Genomic DNA, 16,520 nt, shown 5'->3' with positions numbered 1-16,520 from the left:
TTATTATTTGTCGTCGTTTTTATGCGCCTTTTTATTTTCTGTTTTGCTTTTCTCTCTAACAAAATTATCTACAATACTGCCATTATTTTTTTGGTGACTGTCTGAGCTGAATATTTGAAAGCCATAGGTTAGAGATGTCAAAATGCAAAACTGTTATTGATCTGTGAGATGTGATGCAGAGTACGCCCAGGTGTTGGTTTTTATTTTCAGTAAATGTTAAATTTCTCTCCTTATTGTGCAATCATATTGCCAAAGAATGATTTCAAGACCTATTTCATCACTACATGTAAATATCAACGTTGTCCAATACCGTGGCAAAAAATATATAAATGTTGTTTTATTTTGTTTTCCATTTTCTGAAAAACTACAATGATGTTTATGTGATGTATTGTCTTCCAGTTGGTTGCAATAATAAAAAATACAAGTTGCAGAAGTTTAGTTTGGTTTTTATTTTTCATGGATGGCTCGAACAGGACAGAAGCATCATATGATTTCTTCTAATTTAACCATTTTGCTCTCAAAAGCTGAAGTTAAAGGATTATTATCAGCCTTTTCTCATCCCCCCTCCTTTGCACCTCTTCCGCCTCCACCACACAGTAACCCCCATTTCCCGGCTTTGTGAGACTGGAGACTCTTTAATTTGCTCTCAAGACTGACCCCAATCATTAACCTCACATATTCCCATCAACAAGGGTCTTATCATAACCATGCCTCTTCCGCCAGTTAATTATTCATTTACTTCCTCTAATCATTTAAGTTCAATACTTCTGATTAAAGTCAAACTCAGCTTCCCTCCCCCCCTCCTCCTTGGGGAGAGAAGTAAAAGAGTTAAGTGTACCGAAGAGTTCCTCGATGTCTTATCAATCTCGAGTGGTGCCATTTTGGAGCCGTGTGGCAGTGGAAGCCCATTCATAATTGAAGCGGAGACCGGCTTAATCTTGAGCCAGTGCCTCCCTGTGCAGCACGCTACCACCACAACACAACTGGAGCTAGCAGCTCCTCTGTTGCTATGCAACTACAGCAAAGAAGGGGGGTGGGGGGAGGTGGTCGCGGAGGGGGGGGAAGGGGGGGGGGGAGGAGGAGGAGAGAAAAAAGTGTGCATTCTCCAGATCTTTAGAGGGCATCACACTACTCAGTTACAGAGAGTGAGACTCAAAGGTAGTGATGACGTTGCCACAGATAACACGGCTTCATGTTTGATCACACGGAATTAGAGGCACTGATTAGACACAGGTCTCCAGTGCCAGATTTTTCTTATCACTTCATTTATTTATTTTTATTTATTTTTTCAAAATAAAAGGTCGACAAGTGAATTGACAAGTATCTCCTCATCAGGGTCAGGCAGGCCTTTAATTTCACCTCAGTGAAATCAGGTAAATGAATTCAGATGCAGGAGACGCCTCACTGTGGTGCTGAGTGGATGGATGCACAGGCGGCAGTGTGTTCCCCGTTCTATATCATCCACATCCACAGGATGACCAGCCAGGCAAGTTTCCATGGAGACTGAAGTGGAGGTACACGTTCTCTTGTCAGCTCCCATTTAGAACAAAGCATTATTGTTTGGAGAAATCCCCCCCCACCCCCGGCGGTCGGGACAAGTGTGTTTCAGACGCAGCCAACGAGACCTGTGGACGGTGCTCATCCAGAAATTCACTTAAAGCTCCCTTTTATTGAATAACATGTAAAACAGTTGCACGCTGTACAAAGTGAATGGATGGTGTGTGTTTCTGTGCATCTTGGAATTGGAGAGAGCTGGTTTTTCTGGTGTGTGATCACACTCATGTGGCAGCAGGATGTTACTACATGAAAAGTGCTTTTCAAACAAACAAAAGACCCACAAAGAATCGCTTTTACAGTTTTGAAGTTTAATCTGATTAGTTATAAAGTTAATAGAACTATGTGCTCGTAACATCTCCTTCATGAAGCAGACACACGCAGTTTGGATTTTCTTTATCCCTTCAAGTTTGATCAAAATCAGGTCCAATCATTTACGTATCTACAGTACTTCAGCTCCTCAAATCTTTTTTTTTATTACAGATGTATGATCCAAGTTAATCAGTGTAAAACTTCTTAAAGTTGTATTAAAGTCAGCAGCAGAAGAGGGAGAAATACTTGAGTAGTGACACCTCAGGGTTAAACTATTACATTGAAAGTCCAGCATTCAAACTCTTCGTGCTGTTGCTGTTCTAGAATTTATTATGAAATTGTATCACTGATGCATGAAGCGCATTGGTTTACACGAGAATATAATAAGTATATTTTGTAGAGTTAAATACTCTTGTCATTGGTTCATTCTGTCCTTCTCCTTCACAACATTTTCTATTACTCTGTGCTGATCCGGTTGCCTGTTTCCAGGGTGCCAATGTATTCTCCAACTGGCCTTTAATTAATCGTTGACAGAGGTAAAAAGCACAGATTAAACAAAGTGATCAAGAGTTCTACTGGCTACACCTACATCAGCATGCGCCGACATTACTACATTACATTACATTAAGACTGAATTCTTTGTTACATCAGCAATTGCCCACTAAACATGGTGGACAACATTTGGAAGCTTTATTGTTTGTCATTGTCAGAGAAAGTCATTGGGCTAATTTGACCAAATTATAAGGCTTTCACACAATTTGGGGGATTCATCAATTTGAAGTGTGTTCATAAATCATTCAAAAGTTGTACTCTATTAAGAGTTGGCTGTAGGCTACATCTCTGTGGTTCTGTGTCCCTCTTTTTATTATCAGGTTACATAATTACAGTGCGGCATTTCAATCGCCATTTAACTTGTAACTAAATGCATTTATTTAAGTGCTGCACTGTCTAAGTACAATTTGGAGTTCTTGTACTTCATTTAACTATTTCCATTTGATGGTACATACTTCCACTCCACTAGATTTCAGAGGGAAATATTGTACTTTTTACTGCACTACATTTATTTTGACAGCTTTAGTCACTTTTCAGATGAAGATTTCACACAATTGATAACAACAAGCTTTTTAAAAACATCAAATTGTTCATGATCAAACCAGTGTTTTTTGTGTCTTCCAATGTCTCATTGAAATCAGTGTGTAGTCGAGGTCACTTTTCAGATGTCTATGAGTTGTTAACTGCTCCACAAAATAGTGAATTTACCTACAAACCTTTCATGTCATATACAATAATATTTCAGTCAGAGGGACCAAACTACCGCTTGCTGCGTCTAAAGCTACTGATACTGTGACTTTTCATGTAAAACCTTTACGTGTCATGGAGTATTTTTAGATTGCTCAAGAAAAAGAATGAATGAATGATTGATTTTTACCATTGAACCAATTTATCTGAAACCTGCTGTCCAATAGGCCTACTTTATGCACTACCACAAAAATGTCCTAATTATAAAAAGGTAAACAATTTCAAAATGACTTTGGTCATAGCGGCCAGGTGTGAGCATCATATGCTTTGATTTATGAGTCGAGATTGAATGCACTCTTACCTGATGACCTATGTGATAAACGTAGAGGAGAAAAAAAGGTACGATATCTCCTTCTAAACACATTTAATGTATAATCATTGACCTTGGTCGTAGGTACACACAAAAAATGTCAGTTGTTTAATTCTTGTAATCCACCTCTCTATATCTCGCCATCATTGTTTACTGTGTGAAAACAATGGCTCCTGGGACGTTGTAATGAATTCATTTTTACGTGTCGTCATAATTACAGTAAGCCTAATTCAGTAAACCAGATCACAGAGCATTAGGAGGCTAATGCGTTCTGTCCACACGCGTTTACCTCTAACCCAACGGGAACTACATTTCCCAGCAGCAGCTTTAACGATTGGTCATCAAACCCGCAGGAATCTCGCGATATGTGCGGCTTGACCCTGCCCTATGTCTCGCGCACTCGCAGCTCCATCGCTCAGTATATAAAGCAGGACAACGACGGAAGGAGGACGGCTGGGGAGTCGCAGCCCGGGATTGTAAATAAGACCGTAAAAACTGTGTTTTATTTACAAAAGTGATGCCGGCTGTTTTAAAATACCGTTCCCAGTTGTTTTAAGTCTTTTTTTTTTTTTTGTAATTTTTGGCTCAATCTCTCGCCTATTTCCGTGTGGTTTTTACACTACGCGTATAATGGCGAGCTCGGCTAACTCGAACCCAGTGGTAAGGATCAATCTCTAAGGACTGTCAGCGGGGAAAATGGGGGTAAAGTTTACAGAAACCTGTCGACGAGCTGGTTTTCTTTATTGCAGTTTAAAAAAAAAAAATTAAAAAAAAAAAAAAAAAGAATCTGCTTTTAACAAACACTTTACTGTTAAAAAAAAAAAACATTAAAAATGAATACTTTAAAGTTCAGTCAATCGGCCATTATCATCAGTTTTCAACACCAGATAGTTCTTTCAGAAGAAACCATCTTGGAGGAGAACAGGCAGGATTTTGGTCAAATAAACACGAATAGTAGTGAAATCGGTGCAGGTTTTTTTTTTTTTTTTTTTATTATTATTTTTTTTTTTAGGCTGAGTGGTGAAAATGCAGTTTTAAGTTGCAAGTTGTCTTGTTCGTCAGGGTGAAGACGTCGGTAGTGGTCTTGTTAGGGGAGCTGGTTAATACGATGTGTTCGGCGACATCCATTCAAGGTGTTTGATGTTTGTGCTGTGAAGTTAAAAAGAGTTAAAAAAAAAAAAAAAAAAAAGCGTCGCTTGTGTCCGTTATACGAGGACAAATGGTACATTTAAGCTAAATAGTTTATTTTGTAAAAATTTATAAAAAAAAAAAATAAAAAAAATACATATGTACGCAAAGCACATTGCCATCATCTTATTTTTTATTTTTTTATATATTAAAAGTCTCCTTAGCCCGAAAGTCGTCAAACGTTCAGTCGGCTGCCTCATCATTGTCCACCATTCCACGAGCAAGGACGCAGGACAGCCGTCCCAAACCACCTCTTTTTACCCATGTCATTCCAGATTTGTCCTGCTCCCTGCCGACAAAAGTCAAAATGCTTAGTCAAAGCTGAGTATTCATAAGATATTACACCGAAAAAAAAAATATCCTTCACATTCCGCCACATAAGGTTTAAAGATCGAGGCTGTCGGGCGCGCAGTTTGCCGCTCCGTAAAATGGCTTCCACGTCTCCCGTCTCTCTCTCGCTCGGTTCTGGCCCTCCTCCTTTCCGCCGCCTGGTTTTATACAGCCATATTGGCTCTCTAATATAGACTGCCCGGGATGGGAAGGTGCTACTCGACGCTACGTCACCGGCTCTACATATAAACACCAGACTGTGCTTTAAATAGTGGAGGAGCCGACGGGCCGAGGGGGAGGGAAGGAGAGACCGAGGTCTGCTGCGGACGTCAGGGCGGCGCAGTGCGGTGGCCCTGACGTGCGTGTGTGTGTGTGTGTGTGTGTGTGTGTCGCTGTGCGGGTTCAACGTTGTTCCGCTGACTTGGCGGTGCTCAAAATGACGTTGTAGTCCTTTTAAAGGCTTGTGCGTTTGCTGTTGTTTGGTCCACTGTGCGTGCCACCGTGTCCCCGTAGGACGTGGCAGCCGGACGTACGGCGCTGAGCCATATGGAGTAGCACAATAAAACACAGCGTCGTGCAAAAGGTGTCGATAGTTCCCAGGGATTATGTCTGAAGTGGGACATTTGCAGAGTTGAGTTGCCTACGTGCAACGGCTATCCACTTGTTATCGCCATATTATACTAATTATTATGACGTTTTCACCAGGCAAACTTCACGTATTGTGATGGTCTGTCACACATATAATGTTGTGCTGCTGTTATGGCAGCTAAAAAAAACCTCCTATTCGCTTTTCTCATCTGCCTGTTAAATGCACTTTTTGAATACCGCAGCCATGAATTTCACATAAACAGTTTCCCAAGTAAATATCTGCGATACCCGCAAACACAGTAATGGAATATTTTTTTTTTTTTTTTTGTATTTGCTTCCTCGTAGCCTAAACTTTACAAGTCTGTGATCGAGGATGTGATCAACGAGGTGCGAGAGCTGTTCCTGGACGAAGGAGTGGACGAGCAAGTTCTTTTGGAGCTGAAAACGGTAACTGTCCTTCGGCCGTATTGTTCCTGTGTGCATTGACCGCAGGGGAAGTGTCGCCGCTGCACAAATGTGCGACGAGATCGCGGACTGAAAATAAAAGGGCGGGACGCACTTTAGGGAGAAGCTGGTTTCAAGCAACTCGTTTCTGAATCTCCTTCACAAGTTTTAAGAGTGCGTCAGATGGATTTGTTCTCCAGTAAGGAGACCTGTGTGTCGAAACATATTAGATCCCAAACACCCGACTTGATTGCTGCACACCGAGGCCCGAGGCCTTCTGACGGCTGACGTCGCTCTCGTTTTTTTTTTGCTTCTTGACTCCACAGCTATGGGAGAACAAGCTGTTGCAGTCCAAGGCAGTGGAGGGCTTCCACACGGAGGAGCAGGCCGCCCTGCAGGCCGCTCAGCAGCAGCAGCACGTTCAACAGTTGCAGCAGGCCCAGCAGGCGGCCCAGCCAGCGGCGCCGACCCAGCAGGTCATGCTGCCCCCCCAGCAACAGCAAGGTGGGTCAAGTCCTGAACAAGTCGTCAAATGCTTTGAATCATTTGCCCGACGGACGCAAGGAAATGTCTGCGGAAATGATTTTCCAGGCAGAAGTTGATGTTCCTCAAGTGAGAAGACCGCGCTTGATTTAGATGTTAAGACTTTTGCCCCTGCTGATCACTGATGAATGTTTCGGTCACCGTTTGGTGGGACTTGACTGTGTTTTGTCTCCACAGCTCCCCAGCAGCAAGTCATTGTTCAGGATTCTAAGATCCTACAGCACATGAGCGCAACGGGGATGGTGAGTAGATGATGTCCAACCCAATCAAAAAACACTAGTGCAGGAACCTATAACCAGTCACGTGACCTGGACAGGTTTTGGATGCTCGGTGTCTGCAGGAATGTTTGATGAGTTTGTCTTTGTGCTCTCACACTTCACACGTTGTCCGTAGAAGAACTGTTGTTTCGTTGCTGTGAGTGAGACCTCACCCTCAGAAAACCTTGAAGCACTCGGTCAGTTTTCTATTTTTGTTGAGAGAAAGGCGAGAATTTCAAACTGCTGCACGTTTTTATTTCAAACACGCACGGAGTAGTTTGACAAAGGGAAGAGAGGAAATGATCTTAGCGTGCGTGTCTCTTTTCCTGAAAGGCAGGATGAGTCACAGACAGATGAAGAGAGCAGAAGGACAACGAAAGCAGGAGAGTCGAGGAGAAGAAACTCCGCAGAGTAGTTCGGCAGCCGGGATTACACTTCCTGTTGCGGGTCTTTGACAAACACACAACTTCCCTTCAACGGTTTTCATGTTGCGCGCTGAACCCCTTCCCTTCCTTTTGTACTTTCTGCTCCCAGCAACACTTGTGTTCCGCGGGCCATCTGCCAAAGTCGAGACCGGTCTGTGCTGTTGTAGTCGACGTCTCGTTTTTTTTTTGGAACAATCACTCGCAGAAATCCAGCGTTTCGCCGTGAAGCCTGGCAGCAGGGAGAGCAAACAGCCTTGAAACTCTTGAACCCGCAAACCTTCTGCGTCTGTATTATTTTGGTTCCATGTGTGTTTCTCGTTTCGTCCTCTAGAGTGCAGCAGCTACCGCAGCAACCCTTGCTCTGCCCACAGGGGTCACCCCATACCAACAGCTCATCACCAGCCAAGGTAAGACTCTCGCACGGCTTCCCCTCCGCGTTGAATTGCGACGAAACACTCCCGTATTCAAATTCCCATTTCGAAGTTAGTGTGTCGATTTCTTGCGGTTTACTGCGCCAAGTGGCTTCTGAAGAGATCGTGACGTCCGCTTCCCGTCGTTTGTGACGCCCCCAGGTCAGATCCTGCAGGTCGTCCGTGCTCCCAACGGGGCTCAGTACATCATCCAGCAGCCGCAGCAGCAGATCCTCCTGCAGCAGCAGATGCAGCCGAGTGGCGTGCAGGCGCCCGTCATACAGCAGGTAGACTCCCGTCACTCCCCGTCACGATAAGTAGAGTAAATAAAGCTGCGCGCGTGTCGCTGGGGGTCTTAAGAAAAATACACCTGAAGTGGGGGGGGGGGGGGGGGGGGGGGGAGAGAGAGAGAGAAGTGGCATGAAAAATACGAAATCATTTCAGGAAGTCAGAAGGTTGTTTACTGCTCAAACCTCACGTCCTCTCCCCGAAGAAATATTGTATATCTATAATTATACTCCAAGGGAAGCAAAAAAAAATTGTTTAAAATGCAGCTCGATAAGTCACACACAAAACTGCACGACTTGTTGAAATAATAATAATAATAATAGATTCAAATTAAAATATGTTCTTTCAAATTTAGCTGAACTTTTTCACGGTTTAAGATAGAATTCCCTCCAGGACACCCAAGAGCTTTCATGAAATGTGAATTTGTCCTGTGTCAATATGTGTCCAGGTTCTAACTCCTCTGCAGGGAGGCCTGCCCCAGCAAACAGGAGTCATCATCCAGCCGCAGCAGATCGTCTTAGCTCAAGGAAACAAAGTCCAAGGCAATACACAGGTCAGAGCTCCGCCTCCTAATTATCTGGAAGTTTGCAATTCAGTCGCCTCTCAGTCAACTGTATTCTCATGTTTCCTTCACAATTTAGCCTCAACCTTGACCAACATTAAAGTGTGCTCTGGTTGTGGGATTTGTGTTGTACTGAAGTCCAGTCAAGAGTGTCATGTTGAATAACCTTGTCGTCCTCTGGGTGTCTCCGTCCCTCAGGTGATGCAGGCAGCAGCGATGGCGTCGCAGCCCGGTCAGGCAGCAACGGCAGCTCAGGTCCAGCAGGTCCAACAGATCCAGCAGGTCCAGCAGGTCCAGCAGGTCCAGCAGGTCCAGCAGGTCCAACAGGTCCAGCAGGTCCAGCAGGTCCAGCAGGTCCAGCAGGTCCAACAGGTCCAGGGTGCAGCTGCATCACAGGCCCCAGCGCAGCAGCAGGCTCAGCCTCAGGCGCAGCAACCCCCCATGATGCTGCAGGTGGACGGAGCCGGAGACACGTCCTCGGAAGAGGACGAGGATGAGGAGGAGGAGTATGACGAAGATGAGGAGGAGGAGAAAGACAAGGACGGCGGAGAGGACGGGCAGGTCGAAGAGGTGAGGATCGAAGGAAGTAAAAAAAAAAAAAAAAAAAATCTGCGAAAAATAAAGAAACGCCGTTTCATTTTTCATTTATCGCACGACTTTCTCTCCGTTTTAAACACGTACTTTCAGCTGTTCACTGGTTTGTTGCTATGGCGACTTGATTTCCTGGAGACAGCGTTTCAGTGTTTGACAGACCAGCAGTTTTCTCCACTCTCTCCGGGACACTAAACAAACTTTAAACCTGTCTTGTTTGTTTTTGGTCGTCAGGAGCCACTGAACAGCGAGGATGACGTCAGTGATGCGGAGGACCAGGAGCTGTTTGATACAGAGAATGTAGTGGTGTGTCAGTACGACAAGGTAGGACATGATTTATTCAGTACGATGCGCCAAAACCGACCCGCGTGTGCGAGTACACAAGTGCCGACTCCCTAATTCTTCCATGTATCTTTATATATCGATATAGAGGTTGTCAGCTTTTTGCATCCTTAACTCATTTAGAGTCTTATATCAGCCTCTAAACAAAGATATTACCACCGGCAATGGAAACAAGTCGTTTTATCGAGTCACAGTAAAATAAACACATTGAGGCAATAAAGTCTTTGCGGTAATGACCAAAGCATGCGAGCAGCAGCAGCAGCACAGCGGTTTTACCACACGGAAAGACATCAATAAAACATTAACAGGATTTCTGCTCTCTTCGGATATTATGTTATAGAGTATTTTGTAAAAAAAAAAAAAAAAAAAAAAGTACTCGGCTCCCTGTAAAGACTAAAGGACAGACTGATGCTAAATGTCACGAAGTGAACCGTTAAAGAGGCGTTTCACCGTCCGCCTCCGGCGGGTACGAGCGCCGCTTCGAGCTCGGTGCACCTTCGCTGCCAGCGTTATATGACACCAAGTTTCTTCCAACACTATTTGCTGCTAATTCAGCCGACTGGTTAATGTCACAGTCTGAGAGAGAGAGAGAGAGAGAGTAAGAGAGAGAGAGTGCGTGTGTGTGTGTGTCCACTGTAAGCTGAAACAAGTGTCCATCTGTCCTCGACGCCCACGGCCTTCATTTCCTTCCCTTTTGCTCCTCAGATTCACAGAAGTAAGAACAAATGGAAATTCCACCTGAAGGACGGGATCATGAATCTGAACGGGAGAGACTATGTCTTCTCCAAAGCCATTGGGGATGCCGAGTGGTGAAGTAGAGAAGAATGGAAAAAGAAAAAAAAAAAAAAAAGGAAAAAAAAAATAACAACCAGAAGAAACAGACAAAGCAACAGGAGCAGGAACTCTGTAACTCCTTCTATCCAGTTAACAGACACGACAGCATCCTTCCATCGACTGTGACTGGATTCATTCAGGAAACTGCTTCTGAGTCTCTGAGAAACTCTGACAAACCCAAAGGACTGTGAGGTACTGTAAAAACACTTGACTATAGCCTTGCGGGATGAGAAAGCTTCAGGGTGAAGGGAAGGCCTGTGAACGGAGCATTGTTTCTCCCTCTTTTTTTTTTTTTTTTCTTTTTTTTTTCTCCTTTCTTCTTCTTCTTCCAGGCTTCTCCGCCTTTTTTTTTTTTTTTTCTTCTTTTTTTTTTTTGTCCCTGAGAGAATTCATATACTTTGGAAAGTGAGCATTTCACATCATCCGGGTGTAGTGGACCAGGGTGACCTGACCTGCCCTGCCACAGGAGGTCAGAGGTCATTCATTAGAAGCCCGTAGAAGAGAGACACCTTTATAATGCACTGTAGTCGGTTGACTGGATTGACTCGTGTCTACATTGAAGTCCAAACTTAGTGCCACCAGTCGAGATCGCTGCCTTTAGAAAGACCAGAATCACCTTTTGGCTTCTGATTTCTTTTCTTTTTTTCCTTTTGTTCTTGGATCATATTTGTGTCTCGATTCATGCTGATGAAAATGGTGCTCCAGAGTGTTTTATGTAGTTTAATCTATTATTGTTTTTAAACATTATTTTAAATGTGTTCGATGAAGGTTTGAGATCAAAAGAAGGTCAAAATAACATTAATCTTAAAAATAACTCTTATTTTTATTTTTTTTTAATTGTCTAAGCAGTGCTGAATCCAAAAAAAAAAAAAATACTGTTATTTTCCTCATTGGCTTCTCTGGAGCTTCATTCCATCTTTATCCTTAAACATTACAATAAACAAACAAACAAACAAACAAACAAAAAAGACACTGAATTCCCGTAAGAATTGTACAAAGCGTCTGAAAGTTCGTCCTGTTGGTGTTTCTTCTTCTTCTTCTTCTTCTTCTTCTACTTCTTCTTCTTCGCTCCCATTTTAGTTTTCTGCAGCTGTCTGAAAATTTGCACTGTCGGTTTATCAATGTGTCGTAAAGTCAGTCAGTCCAGTTAATCAATAGCCACAGCGTTCTCTGTTCTGTCCGTGCGTGCGCGTGTGTGTGTGTGTGTGTGTGTGTGTGCGGGTGCGTGTGCGTGCGCGTCACCGCTTTTCCCTGGAAAATGTATTGGTTTACTTCACTTGCACACCCCGTGGTCTCAAAATGTCACAGCTGAAACAGTGGAGGAGGGTCGGTGTCCTTTTTTTTTTTTTTTCTATTTATTCCTGAAAGTCCATCAAATGTTCTATGTTTTTGTTTTTTTTCCGAGAGGTTGAATAAGCCACCAAACTGTGCTCTTATAATCGAATAAGTGTTCCTTTTTTTTTTTCTTTCTTTCTTTCTTTCTTTCTTTCTTTCTTTCTTTCTTTCTTTCTTTGGTTCTGTTGGCTGGACAAATGCTACATGATGCCGTGTTCCCAAATCATTTCGTCCACCGTACGTTCTCCTGTGCTTTCATTTTATTCATGACTTTTAAAAATGAGAATATTTTCTATGGAGGCGAGTTGGACTCGGAGGGGCCCCGTGTGTTTCTCTGCCGCTTGTTTTTAGTGCCCCTGTTGCAGCAAATTTGAAATAAAGTCTACGTGTTTTTTGACTGTGGTGTCGATTTGGTTGTTGGTTGGCTCCGTGTTTCAACAAACCACATCAGCACGAGGAAAACACACACACACACAGTTACTGTATACACACACACACACACACACACACACACACACACACGATCTGGTTGGAATACAAATGCTTTTATTTTGTTTTATGCGTCCATGAATGCAGCGGTCACACATTTACACAGGCGGCGGCTAAAGAAGAGGTTTCCAACACATTTGAAGCAGGGTCCATTTGCAGAGGAATTGAGATCCTCCGGGATCTTCGGGACTTCAAAACTCAGCATTCAATCACAAAAAAATCGGAACTGACTCGGTCCCTTCTTTGACCTTCATTTCCATCTCTGGATGTCGTGTGTGCCTGTTTTGTTTTTGTTTTTTTACCCGCATTCAGGTTTTTTTGGGGGGTAATCACACATGATCGAGTGAAAAAGATGTTTGTTATGAAGATGTTCTCTGCTTTCTGATTGTTTTGTCCTGTGTGTGTGTGTGTGTGCGTGTGTGTGCGTGCGTGTGCGTGTGTTTTTACTGCTATTCAGATGATCAAGGAAATGTATTGTTCATATTATTCATTTAATTTTCTTAAATTAAACCAAGTTTGGAACAAAAATCTGAAAATGTTAAATTGTCTTTTTCAAAGAAATGCCCTTTTTCTTTTAAATATGTTGAAGCCCTAATTTTGAACAGGCGTTTAAATCTGTGCCACTGTCAGACTTTTTGTATTCACAACTAATTCTCTTTAAGCACGGGTCAACTTTTCATCTGTTCTGCCGACACTTTTAGTGGCGGAACTCAAACATGTCCAACTGTTTATTTGTTATTTCTTGCCATGAAACCATCACTTTCAGCTATTTCAAAGTTCCTTTACTTTTATAGTTTTTCATTTTTGTACTTTACCGTTTGCTATTTCAACCACTTTGCTTTTAGCAAACTATTCCAGCTCTTTATCCATTTCTTTTAGCTTTTTACTTTCTATCACGCGGCTGTAGATCAAGTTCATTACTTTTACCGATCTAATTTAACTGCTGTTTAAACTTGACTTGGTAGTTATATTGTGTAATCAAGCTGCCTGTTATTTTAGCAAACAGTTTACACTTCTTTGCTCGCTTGCTGAAATGCTCTCGGTCTCGACTCCATATTGTTCATATTAAAGCTGACTCAATGGGATTGTAATTTCTTAATCAAATCTTTCCGTGTTCCCCCTCTTTGTCCCTGCATCGGAGCCCCGTTGGGGCCTCGTGCCCGTGGTCCGTATCACTTTCTAACCCCAATCTGACGCAGCCCGCACACGAGACCCAGAATCAGCCGCAGCGCGTCTGCAGTTCCTCTCTCCTGTAATCCGTCGGCTGGACGGCGTCCTCCCCCGCCTCTCCTCTTAACGCCCGTCCAAACCGACGCGATCCCCGCGTGTTTCCTTTCGGGGTAATTATGAGCTGAAGGTGCGGTGCGGTGCGGTGCTGTCCGGGATCAGAGCCGAACCAGAAACTACGCGGGAGATTTCGGCCCTTGATTGTGAATGGATTCGAGGCGGGCTGTCGCTTCTCCCATTATATCGCACTTCACGAGAGAATTATTCGGCGCCGAAACGGACCCGAGTGGAGGAAGAAATGTCCCCTGATGAAGTGGGCCCTCCTGCTGCTCCCGGGCACGCTCGCGCACGAGAGTCTGCGCTGCTGCAGAATGAGGCCTGTAATGAGGCCCCGGGGATGTCCGGCTCAGGCTCTTGCCGCTTTCTCTGCTTACCGGCTGACTCGCGGTGACTGCCAATCAGCTACCTGGCAAAACACGGCCCGTAGGCTTGGGTGGAGAGGAGCAGCCGGGCCCGTCGGGCTGCGGCATTGTGGAGTTTACCATCTTCTCTGGAACAAAGAGCTTCTGTTTATTTTCTAATGGAGATTCCTCCTTTCCCGTTTTTTTTTTTTTTTTTTTTTTGTGGCTCCGGTATCTCCTCCCTTCAGCGTCCCGTACCCGAGCCAAGCGTGTCCGTCTCGCCTCTGTTGTCTGACGTTGTCGTGTGTTCGTGCGATCGAGTCCTAAACGCGTCGGTGTGAAGTTTAAGAAGCCAAAGGCGCCGTTTTTCTTTCAGCTTCAGACCCGTTTCGATTAAAACAATAAAATAATAATAGTAAACTTTATTTGTACGGCACTTTGCACAACACAGTTACAAACTACTTTACAGAGTGTGAAAAAACAGTACACGCAATTAAGGTTCAATTCAAATTTACATTTTAACTAACTATACAGAGAGGCACAACACAAAACGCACACCTGCGGGAAAGAGTAATAAAAAACTAGAAAAAAAATACAGGTTTAAAAAAAAAAATTAATTGGGAGGTGATTTAGAAGAAGGATCTGAGCTGGCTGAAGTTTTCCCCTGCTGAGTTTCTTAATGACAAAGAAGTACGTCCCAATTGTATTCACACTGTACGTGTTGAAGGAAATATCTTGCGCAAATGTAACCGGTTGATCCAAAGTTTACATGTGCGGGAAATAAACCCCAGTAAATGAATTTTTTTTTTTTTTTCCCCCACTGTAGCAGTGCTGCTGTAGGATTTGACTTTGGCCAGCAGGGGGCGCAGTTTCACCCGCTTCTCAGAGCACGGCGCGCGCCGAGTCTGGCGAAGGACGCCGGGAAAATACAGGAAAGTCCCAAGCCCCGGCTTCACCAGTAAAATCACGCACGTCGCGGAAATTAGTCGGCGCGCTTTACGCAGGTTAAATATGTTATTAAGTTTAAATACGCGATATTGCTCGCGCCTGACGATTTTAGACGCTTCCCGCCCGCCCCGACAATCTCGACCGCTCGTTGCGCGGGGCGATCGGCCGAAGGACGTCGCGAACGGTTTTCGTCGAAAGAGGTTCGAGGGTCGCGTCGCGAAAGGATGCGAATCCGAGCGGAACGTCGACCGTTAACGAACAAATAACGTTTTCTAATTTTGTTTGTTTCGGGTCCGGTGCCGTGTTTTCCCGCCCGGTGAAGCCGGGGCCGGAGCTTCCGAAAGGCAAAATGTGGGTATTTATTTGACTGCGGCTCAACTGTGAAATGTTTTGACGAAAGCAAAAATAAATGAAACTCCGGCCCTGTTTTTGTTTTTCATGATGAGTGAAACTTGGAGGAGCGGATGTTTTCGCCGACCGACCCTCCGGTTCGCTCCGGTTGTCGTTCGAGGGCTTTCCGCGCGGGAGCGGGAGAGGGACTCGACCCTTCAAGAGGAGCTGCCGCGTCGGCCGGCTTCGCGGAGCGACGTAAAGGGAATGGCGTGGTAAGCGCGGGGATTTTTATGCTCCCCTTCAAGCCTCCTCCCGAGTGACCGAGGTCGACTCCGGACGCGGCCCGTTTCCTTCTCGCGGTTCTCTTCTCGGCGGATCGGACTTCAGCGAACTTAATCCGGTGTTGGCGAGGCGCGTCGCCCGGGTCCTGCCCTGCTTATTTGAGGAGCAGCTCGGAGACGAGTTTGTTTGCAATTCTGGCAGCGGGGAGCGATCGGACGGGCCTGAGAACCGGCTGGAAGAAGAATGTCAAAATAAATCCAGCGAGGTCTCTTCGCCGGTTCGTCCGGCCCCCGCCCCGTCTTGTCGGCGGAGCCGCGATCCGACCCGCGGTTCTCGGCGAAATCCGATAACGCCCGACGGGTTTCGGGGAAAACGCCCGTCGGCCGGTTGGAGGTGCAACGGTCGGAGCGGGTGCGCGTGCGGCTCGGCGCGCTCCGCGTCCGGAGGCTCCACGCCGGATCGTCGTTCGCCGGGGGGAAAGCTGCGGGGAGACGCTCGTCCGAAAATGACGTCCCGTTAAAGTCTCGTTAGGAATTCGCAAGCGCGAGTCGGGTCTGGGACGGAACGAGCGCACGCCGCTCTTCATTTCTTTTCGCTTCAAAACGAGGAATCCTTCCAGTTTTGAGTTTTCCGGCCGCTTCACGTTCGCTTGACGCTCTGAGAATGCGTCAGAGGGATCGAGAGCTGCTCTCTGCTGTTCGGCACGGCAGCAACCTGGTCAAATATCTTCAAGACAAATATGCAAGCAACGGGGGGAGTTCTGAAGTGATCCCTCTTTTCCTGGAAATCTGTATATTTCCTTGAAAAGAAAATGTCACCTGGCAGATGGAACGCTAACCAGATGTTGAGCTGCCGTTAGCGGGGGAGGGTGTCCTTCGACGCTCGACGTCGCTCAAGTCGGAGCGCCGCGGCTCCGGCTGCGTTTGCCTCGAGCTCTCCCGGCGAAGGCGAAGGCGTCCGCGCTTATCGCGTAGGTCGCTTGTTTCCGTACGAGGATGGAAAAATATCAACCGATCGGGCTGCAAAAACAACCCGCGCGTTCCTACGGAGCCGTAGGAAAAAGGAGACAAATGTCTGATGAATTTATTTAAGTCGATACGTCGTTTGGTGCGGCGGTAAGCCACATCAAGGCACTTTTTTTTTTCAGAGTCCGCTCGCTGTGTAAAAACATTTGGCTTCAGCATCACGTTCAAGTAGTGTACCATACTTCTCCGTATTTACAGTTTCA

The 16,520-nt window shown here is 45.1% G+C and overlaps 1 protein-coding gene across 1 annotated transcript; it reads left to right on the top strand.

The window, feature by feature from the left end:
- Nucleotides 1–3,997: 3,997 nt before the first annotated feature.
- gtf2a1 (general transcription factor IIA, 1) lies at nucleotides 3,998–12,009 on the top strand. Its single transcript, XM_069158626.1, has 10 exons — nucleotides 3,998–4,135; nucleotides 5,927–6,028; nucleotides 6,352–6,529; nucleotides 6,746–6,810; nucleotides 7,582–7,657; nucleotides 7,823–7,947; nucleotides 8,397–8,501; nucleotides 8,709–9,080; nucleotides 9,336–9,425; nucleotides 10,149–12,009. The coding sequence occupies exons 1-10, from the start codon at nucleotides 4,106–4,108 to the stop codon at nucleotides 10,254–10,256; spliced, it is 1,251 nt and encodes a 416-aa protein (XP_069014727.1). The 5' UTR covers nucleotides 3,998–4,105; the 3' UTR covers nucleotides 10,257–12,009.
- The last annotated feature ends 4,511 nt before the right edge of the window (nucleotides 12,010–16,520 follow it).

This window comes from Embiotoca jacksoni, unplaced genomic scaffold (genome assembly GCF_022577435.1).
Source record: "Embiotoca jacksoni isolate LCO1_2020_lvr unplaced genomic scaffold, fEmbJac1.0.p SCAF_23, whole genome shotgun sequence".
NCBI classification, from domain to species: domain Eukaryota; kingdom Metazoa; phylum Chordata; class Actinopteri; family Embiotocidae; genus Embiotoca; species Embiotoca jacksoni.
This window is presented reverse-complemented; position numbering and strand designations above follow the sequence as displayed.

Coding starts and splice junctions, on each gene's coding strand:
- gtf2a1 (XM_069158626.1), top strand. CDS start 4,106: ATGGCGAGCTCGGCTAACTCGAACCCAGTG. Junction 6,029..6,351: donor TTCTTTTGGAGCTGAAAACG/GTAACTGTCCTT, acceptor TTGACTCCACAG/CTATGGGAGAACAAGCTGTT. Junction 8,502..8,708: donor AAGTCCAAGGCAATACACAG/GTCAGAGCTCCG, acceptor TCCGTCCCTCAG/GTGATGCAGGCAGCAGCGAT.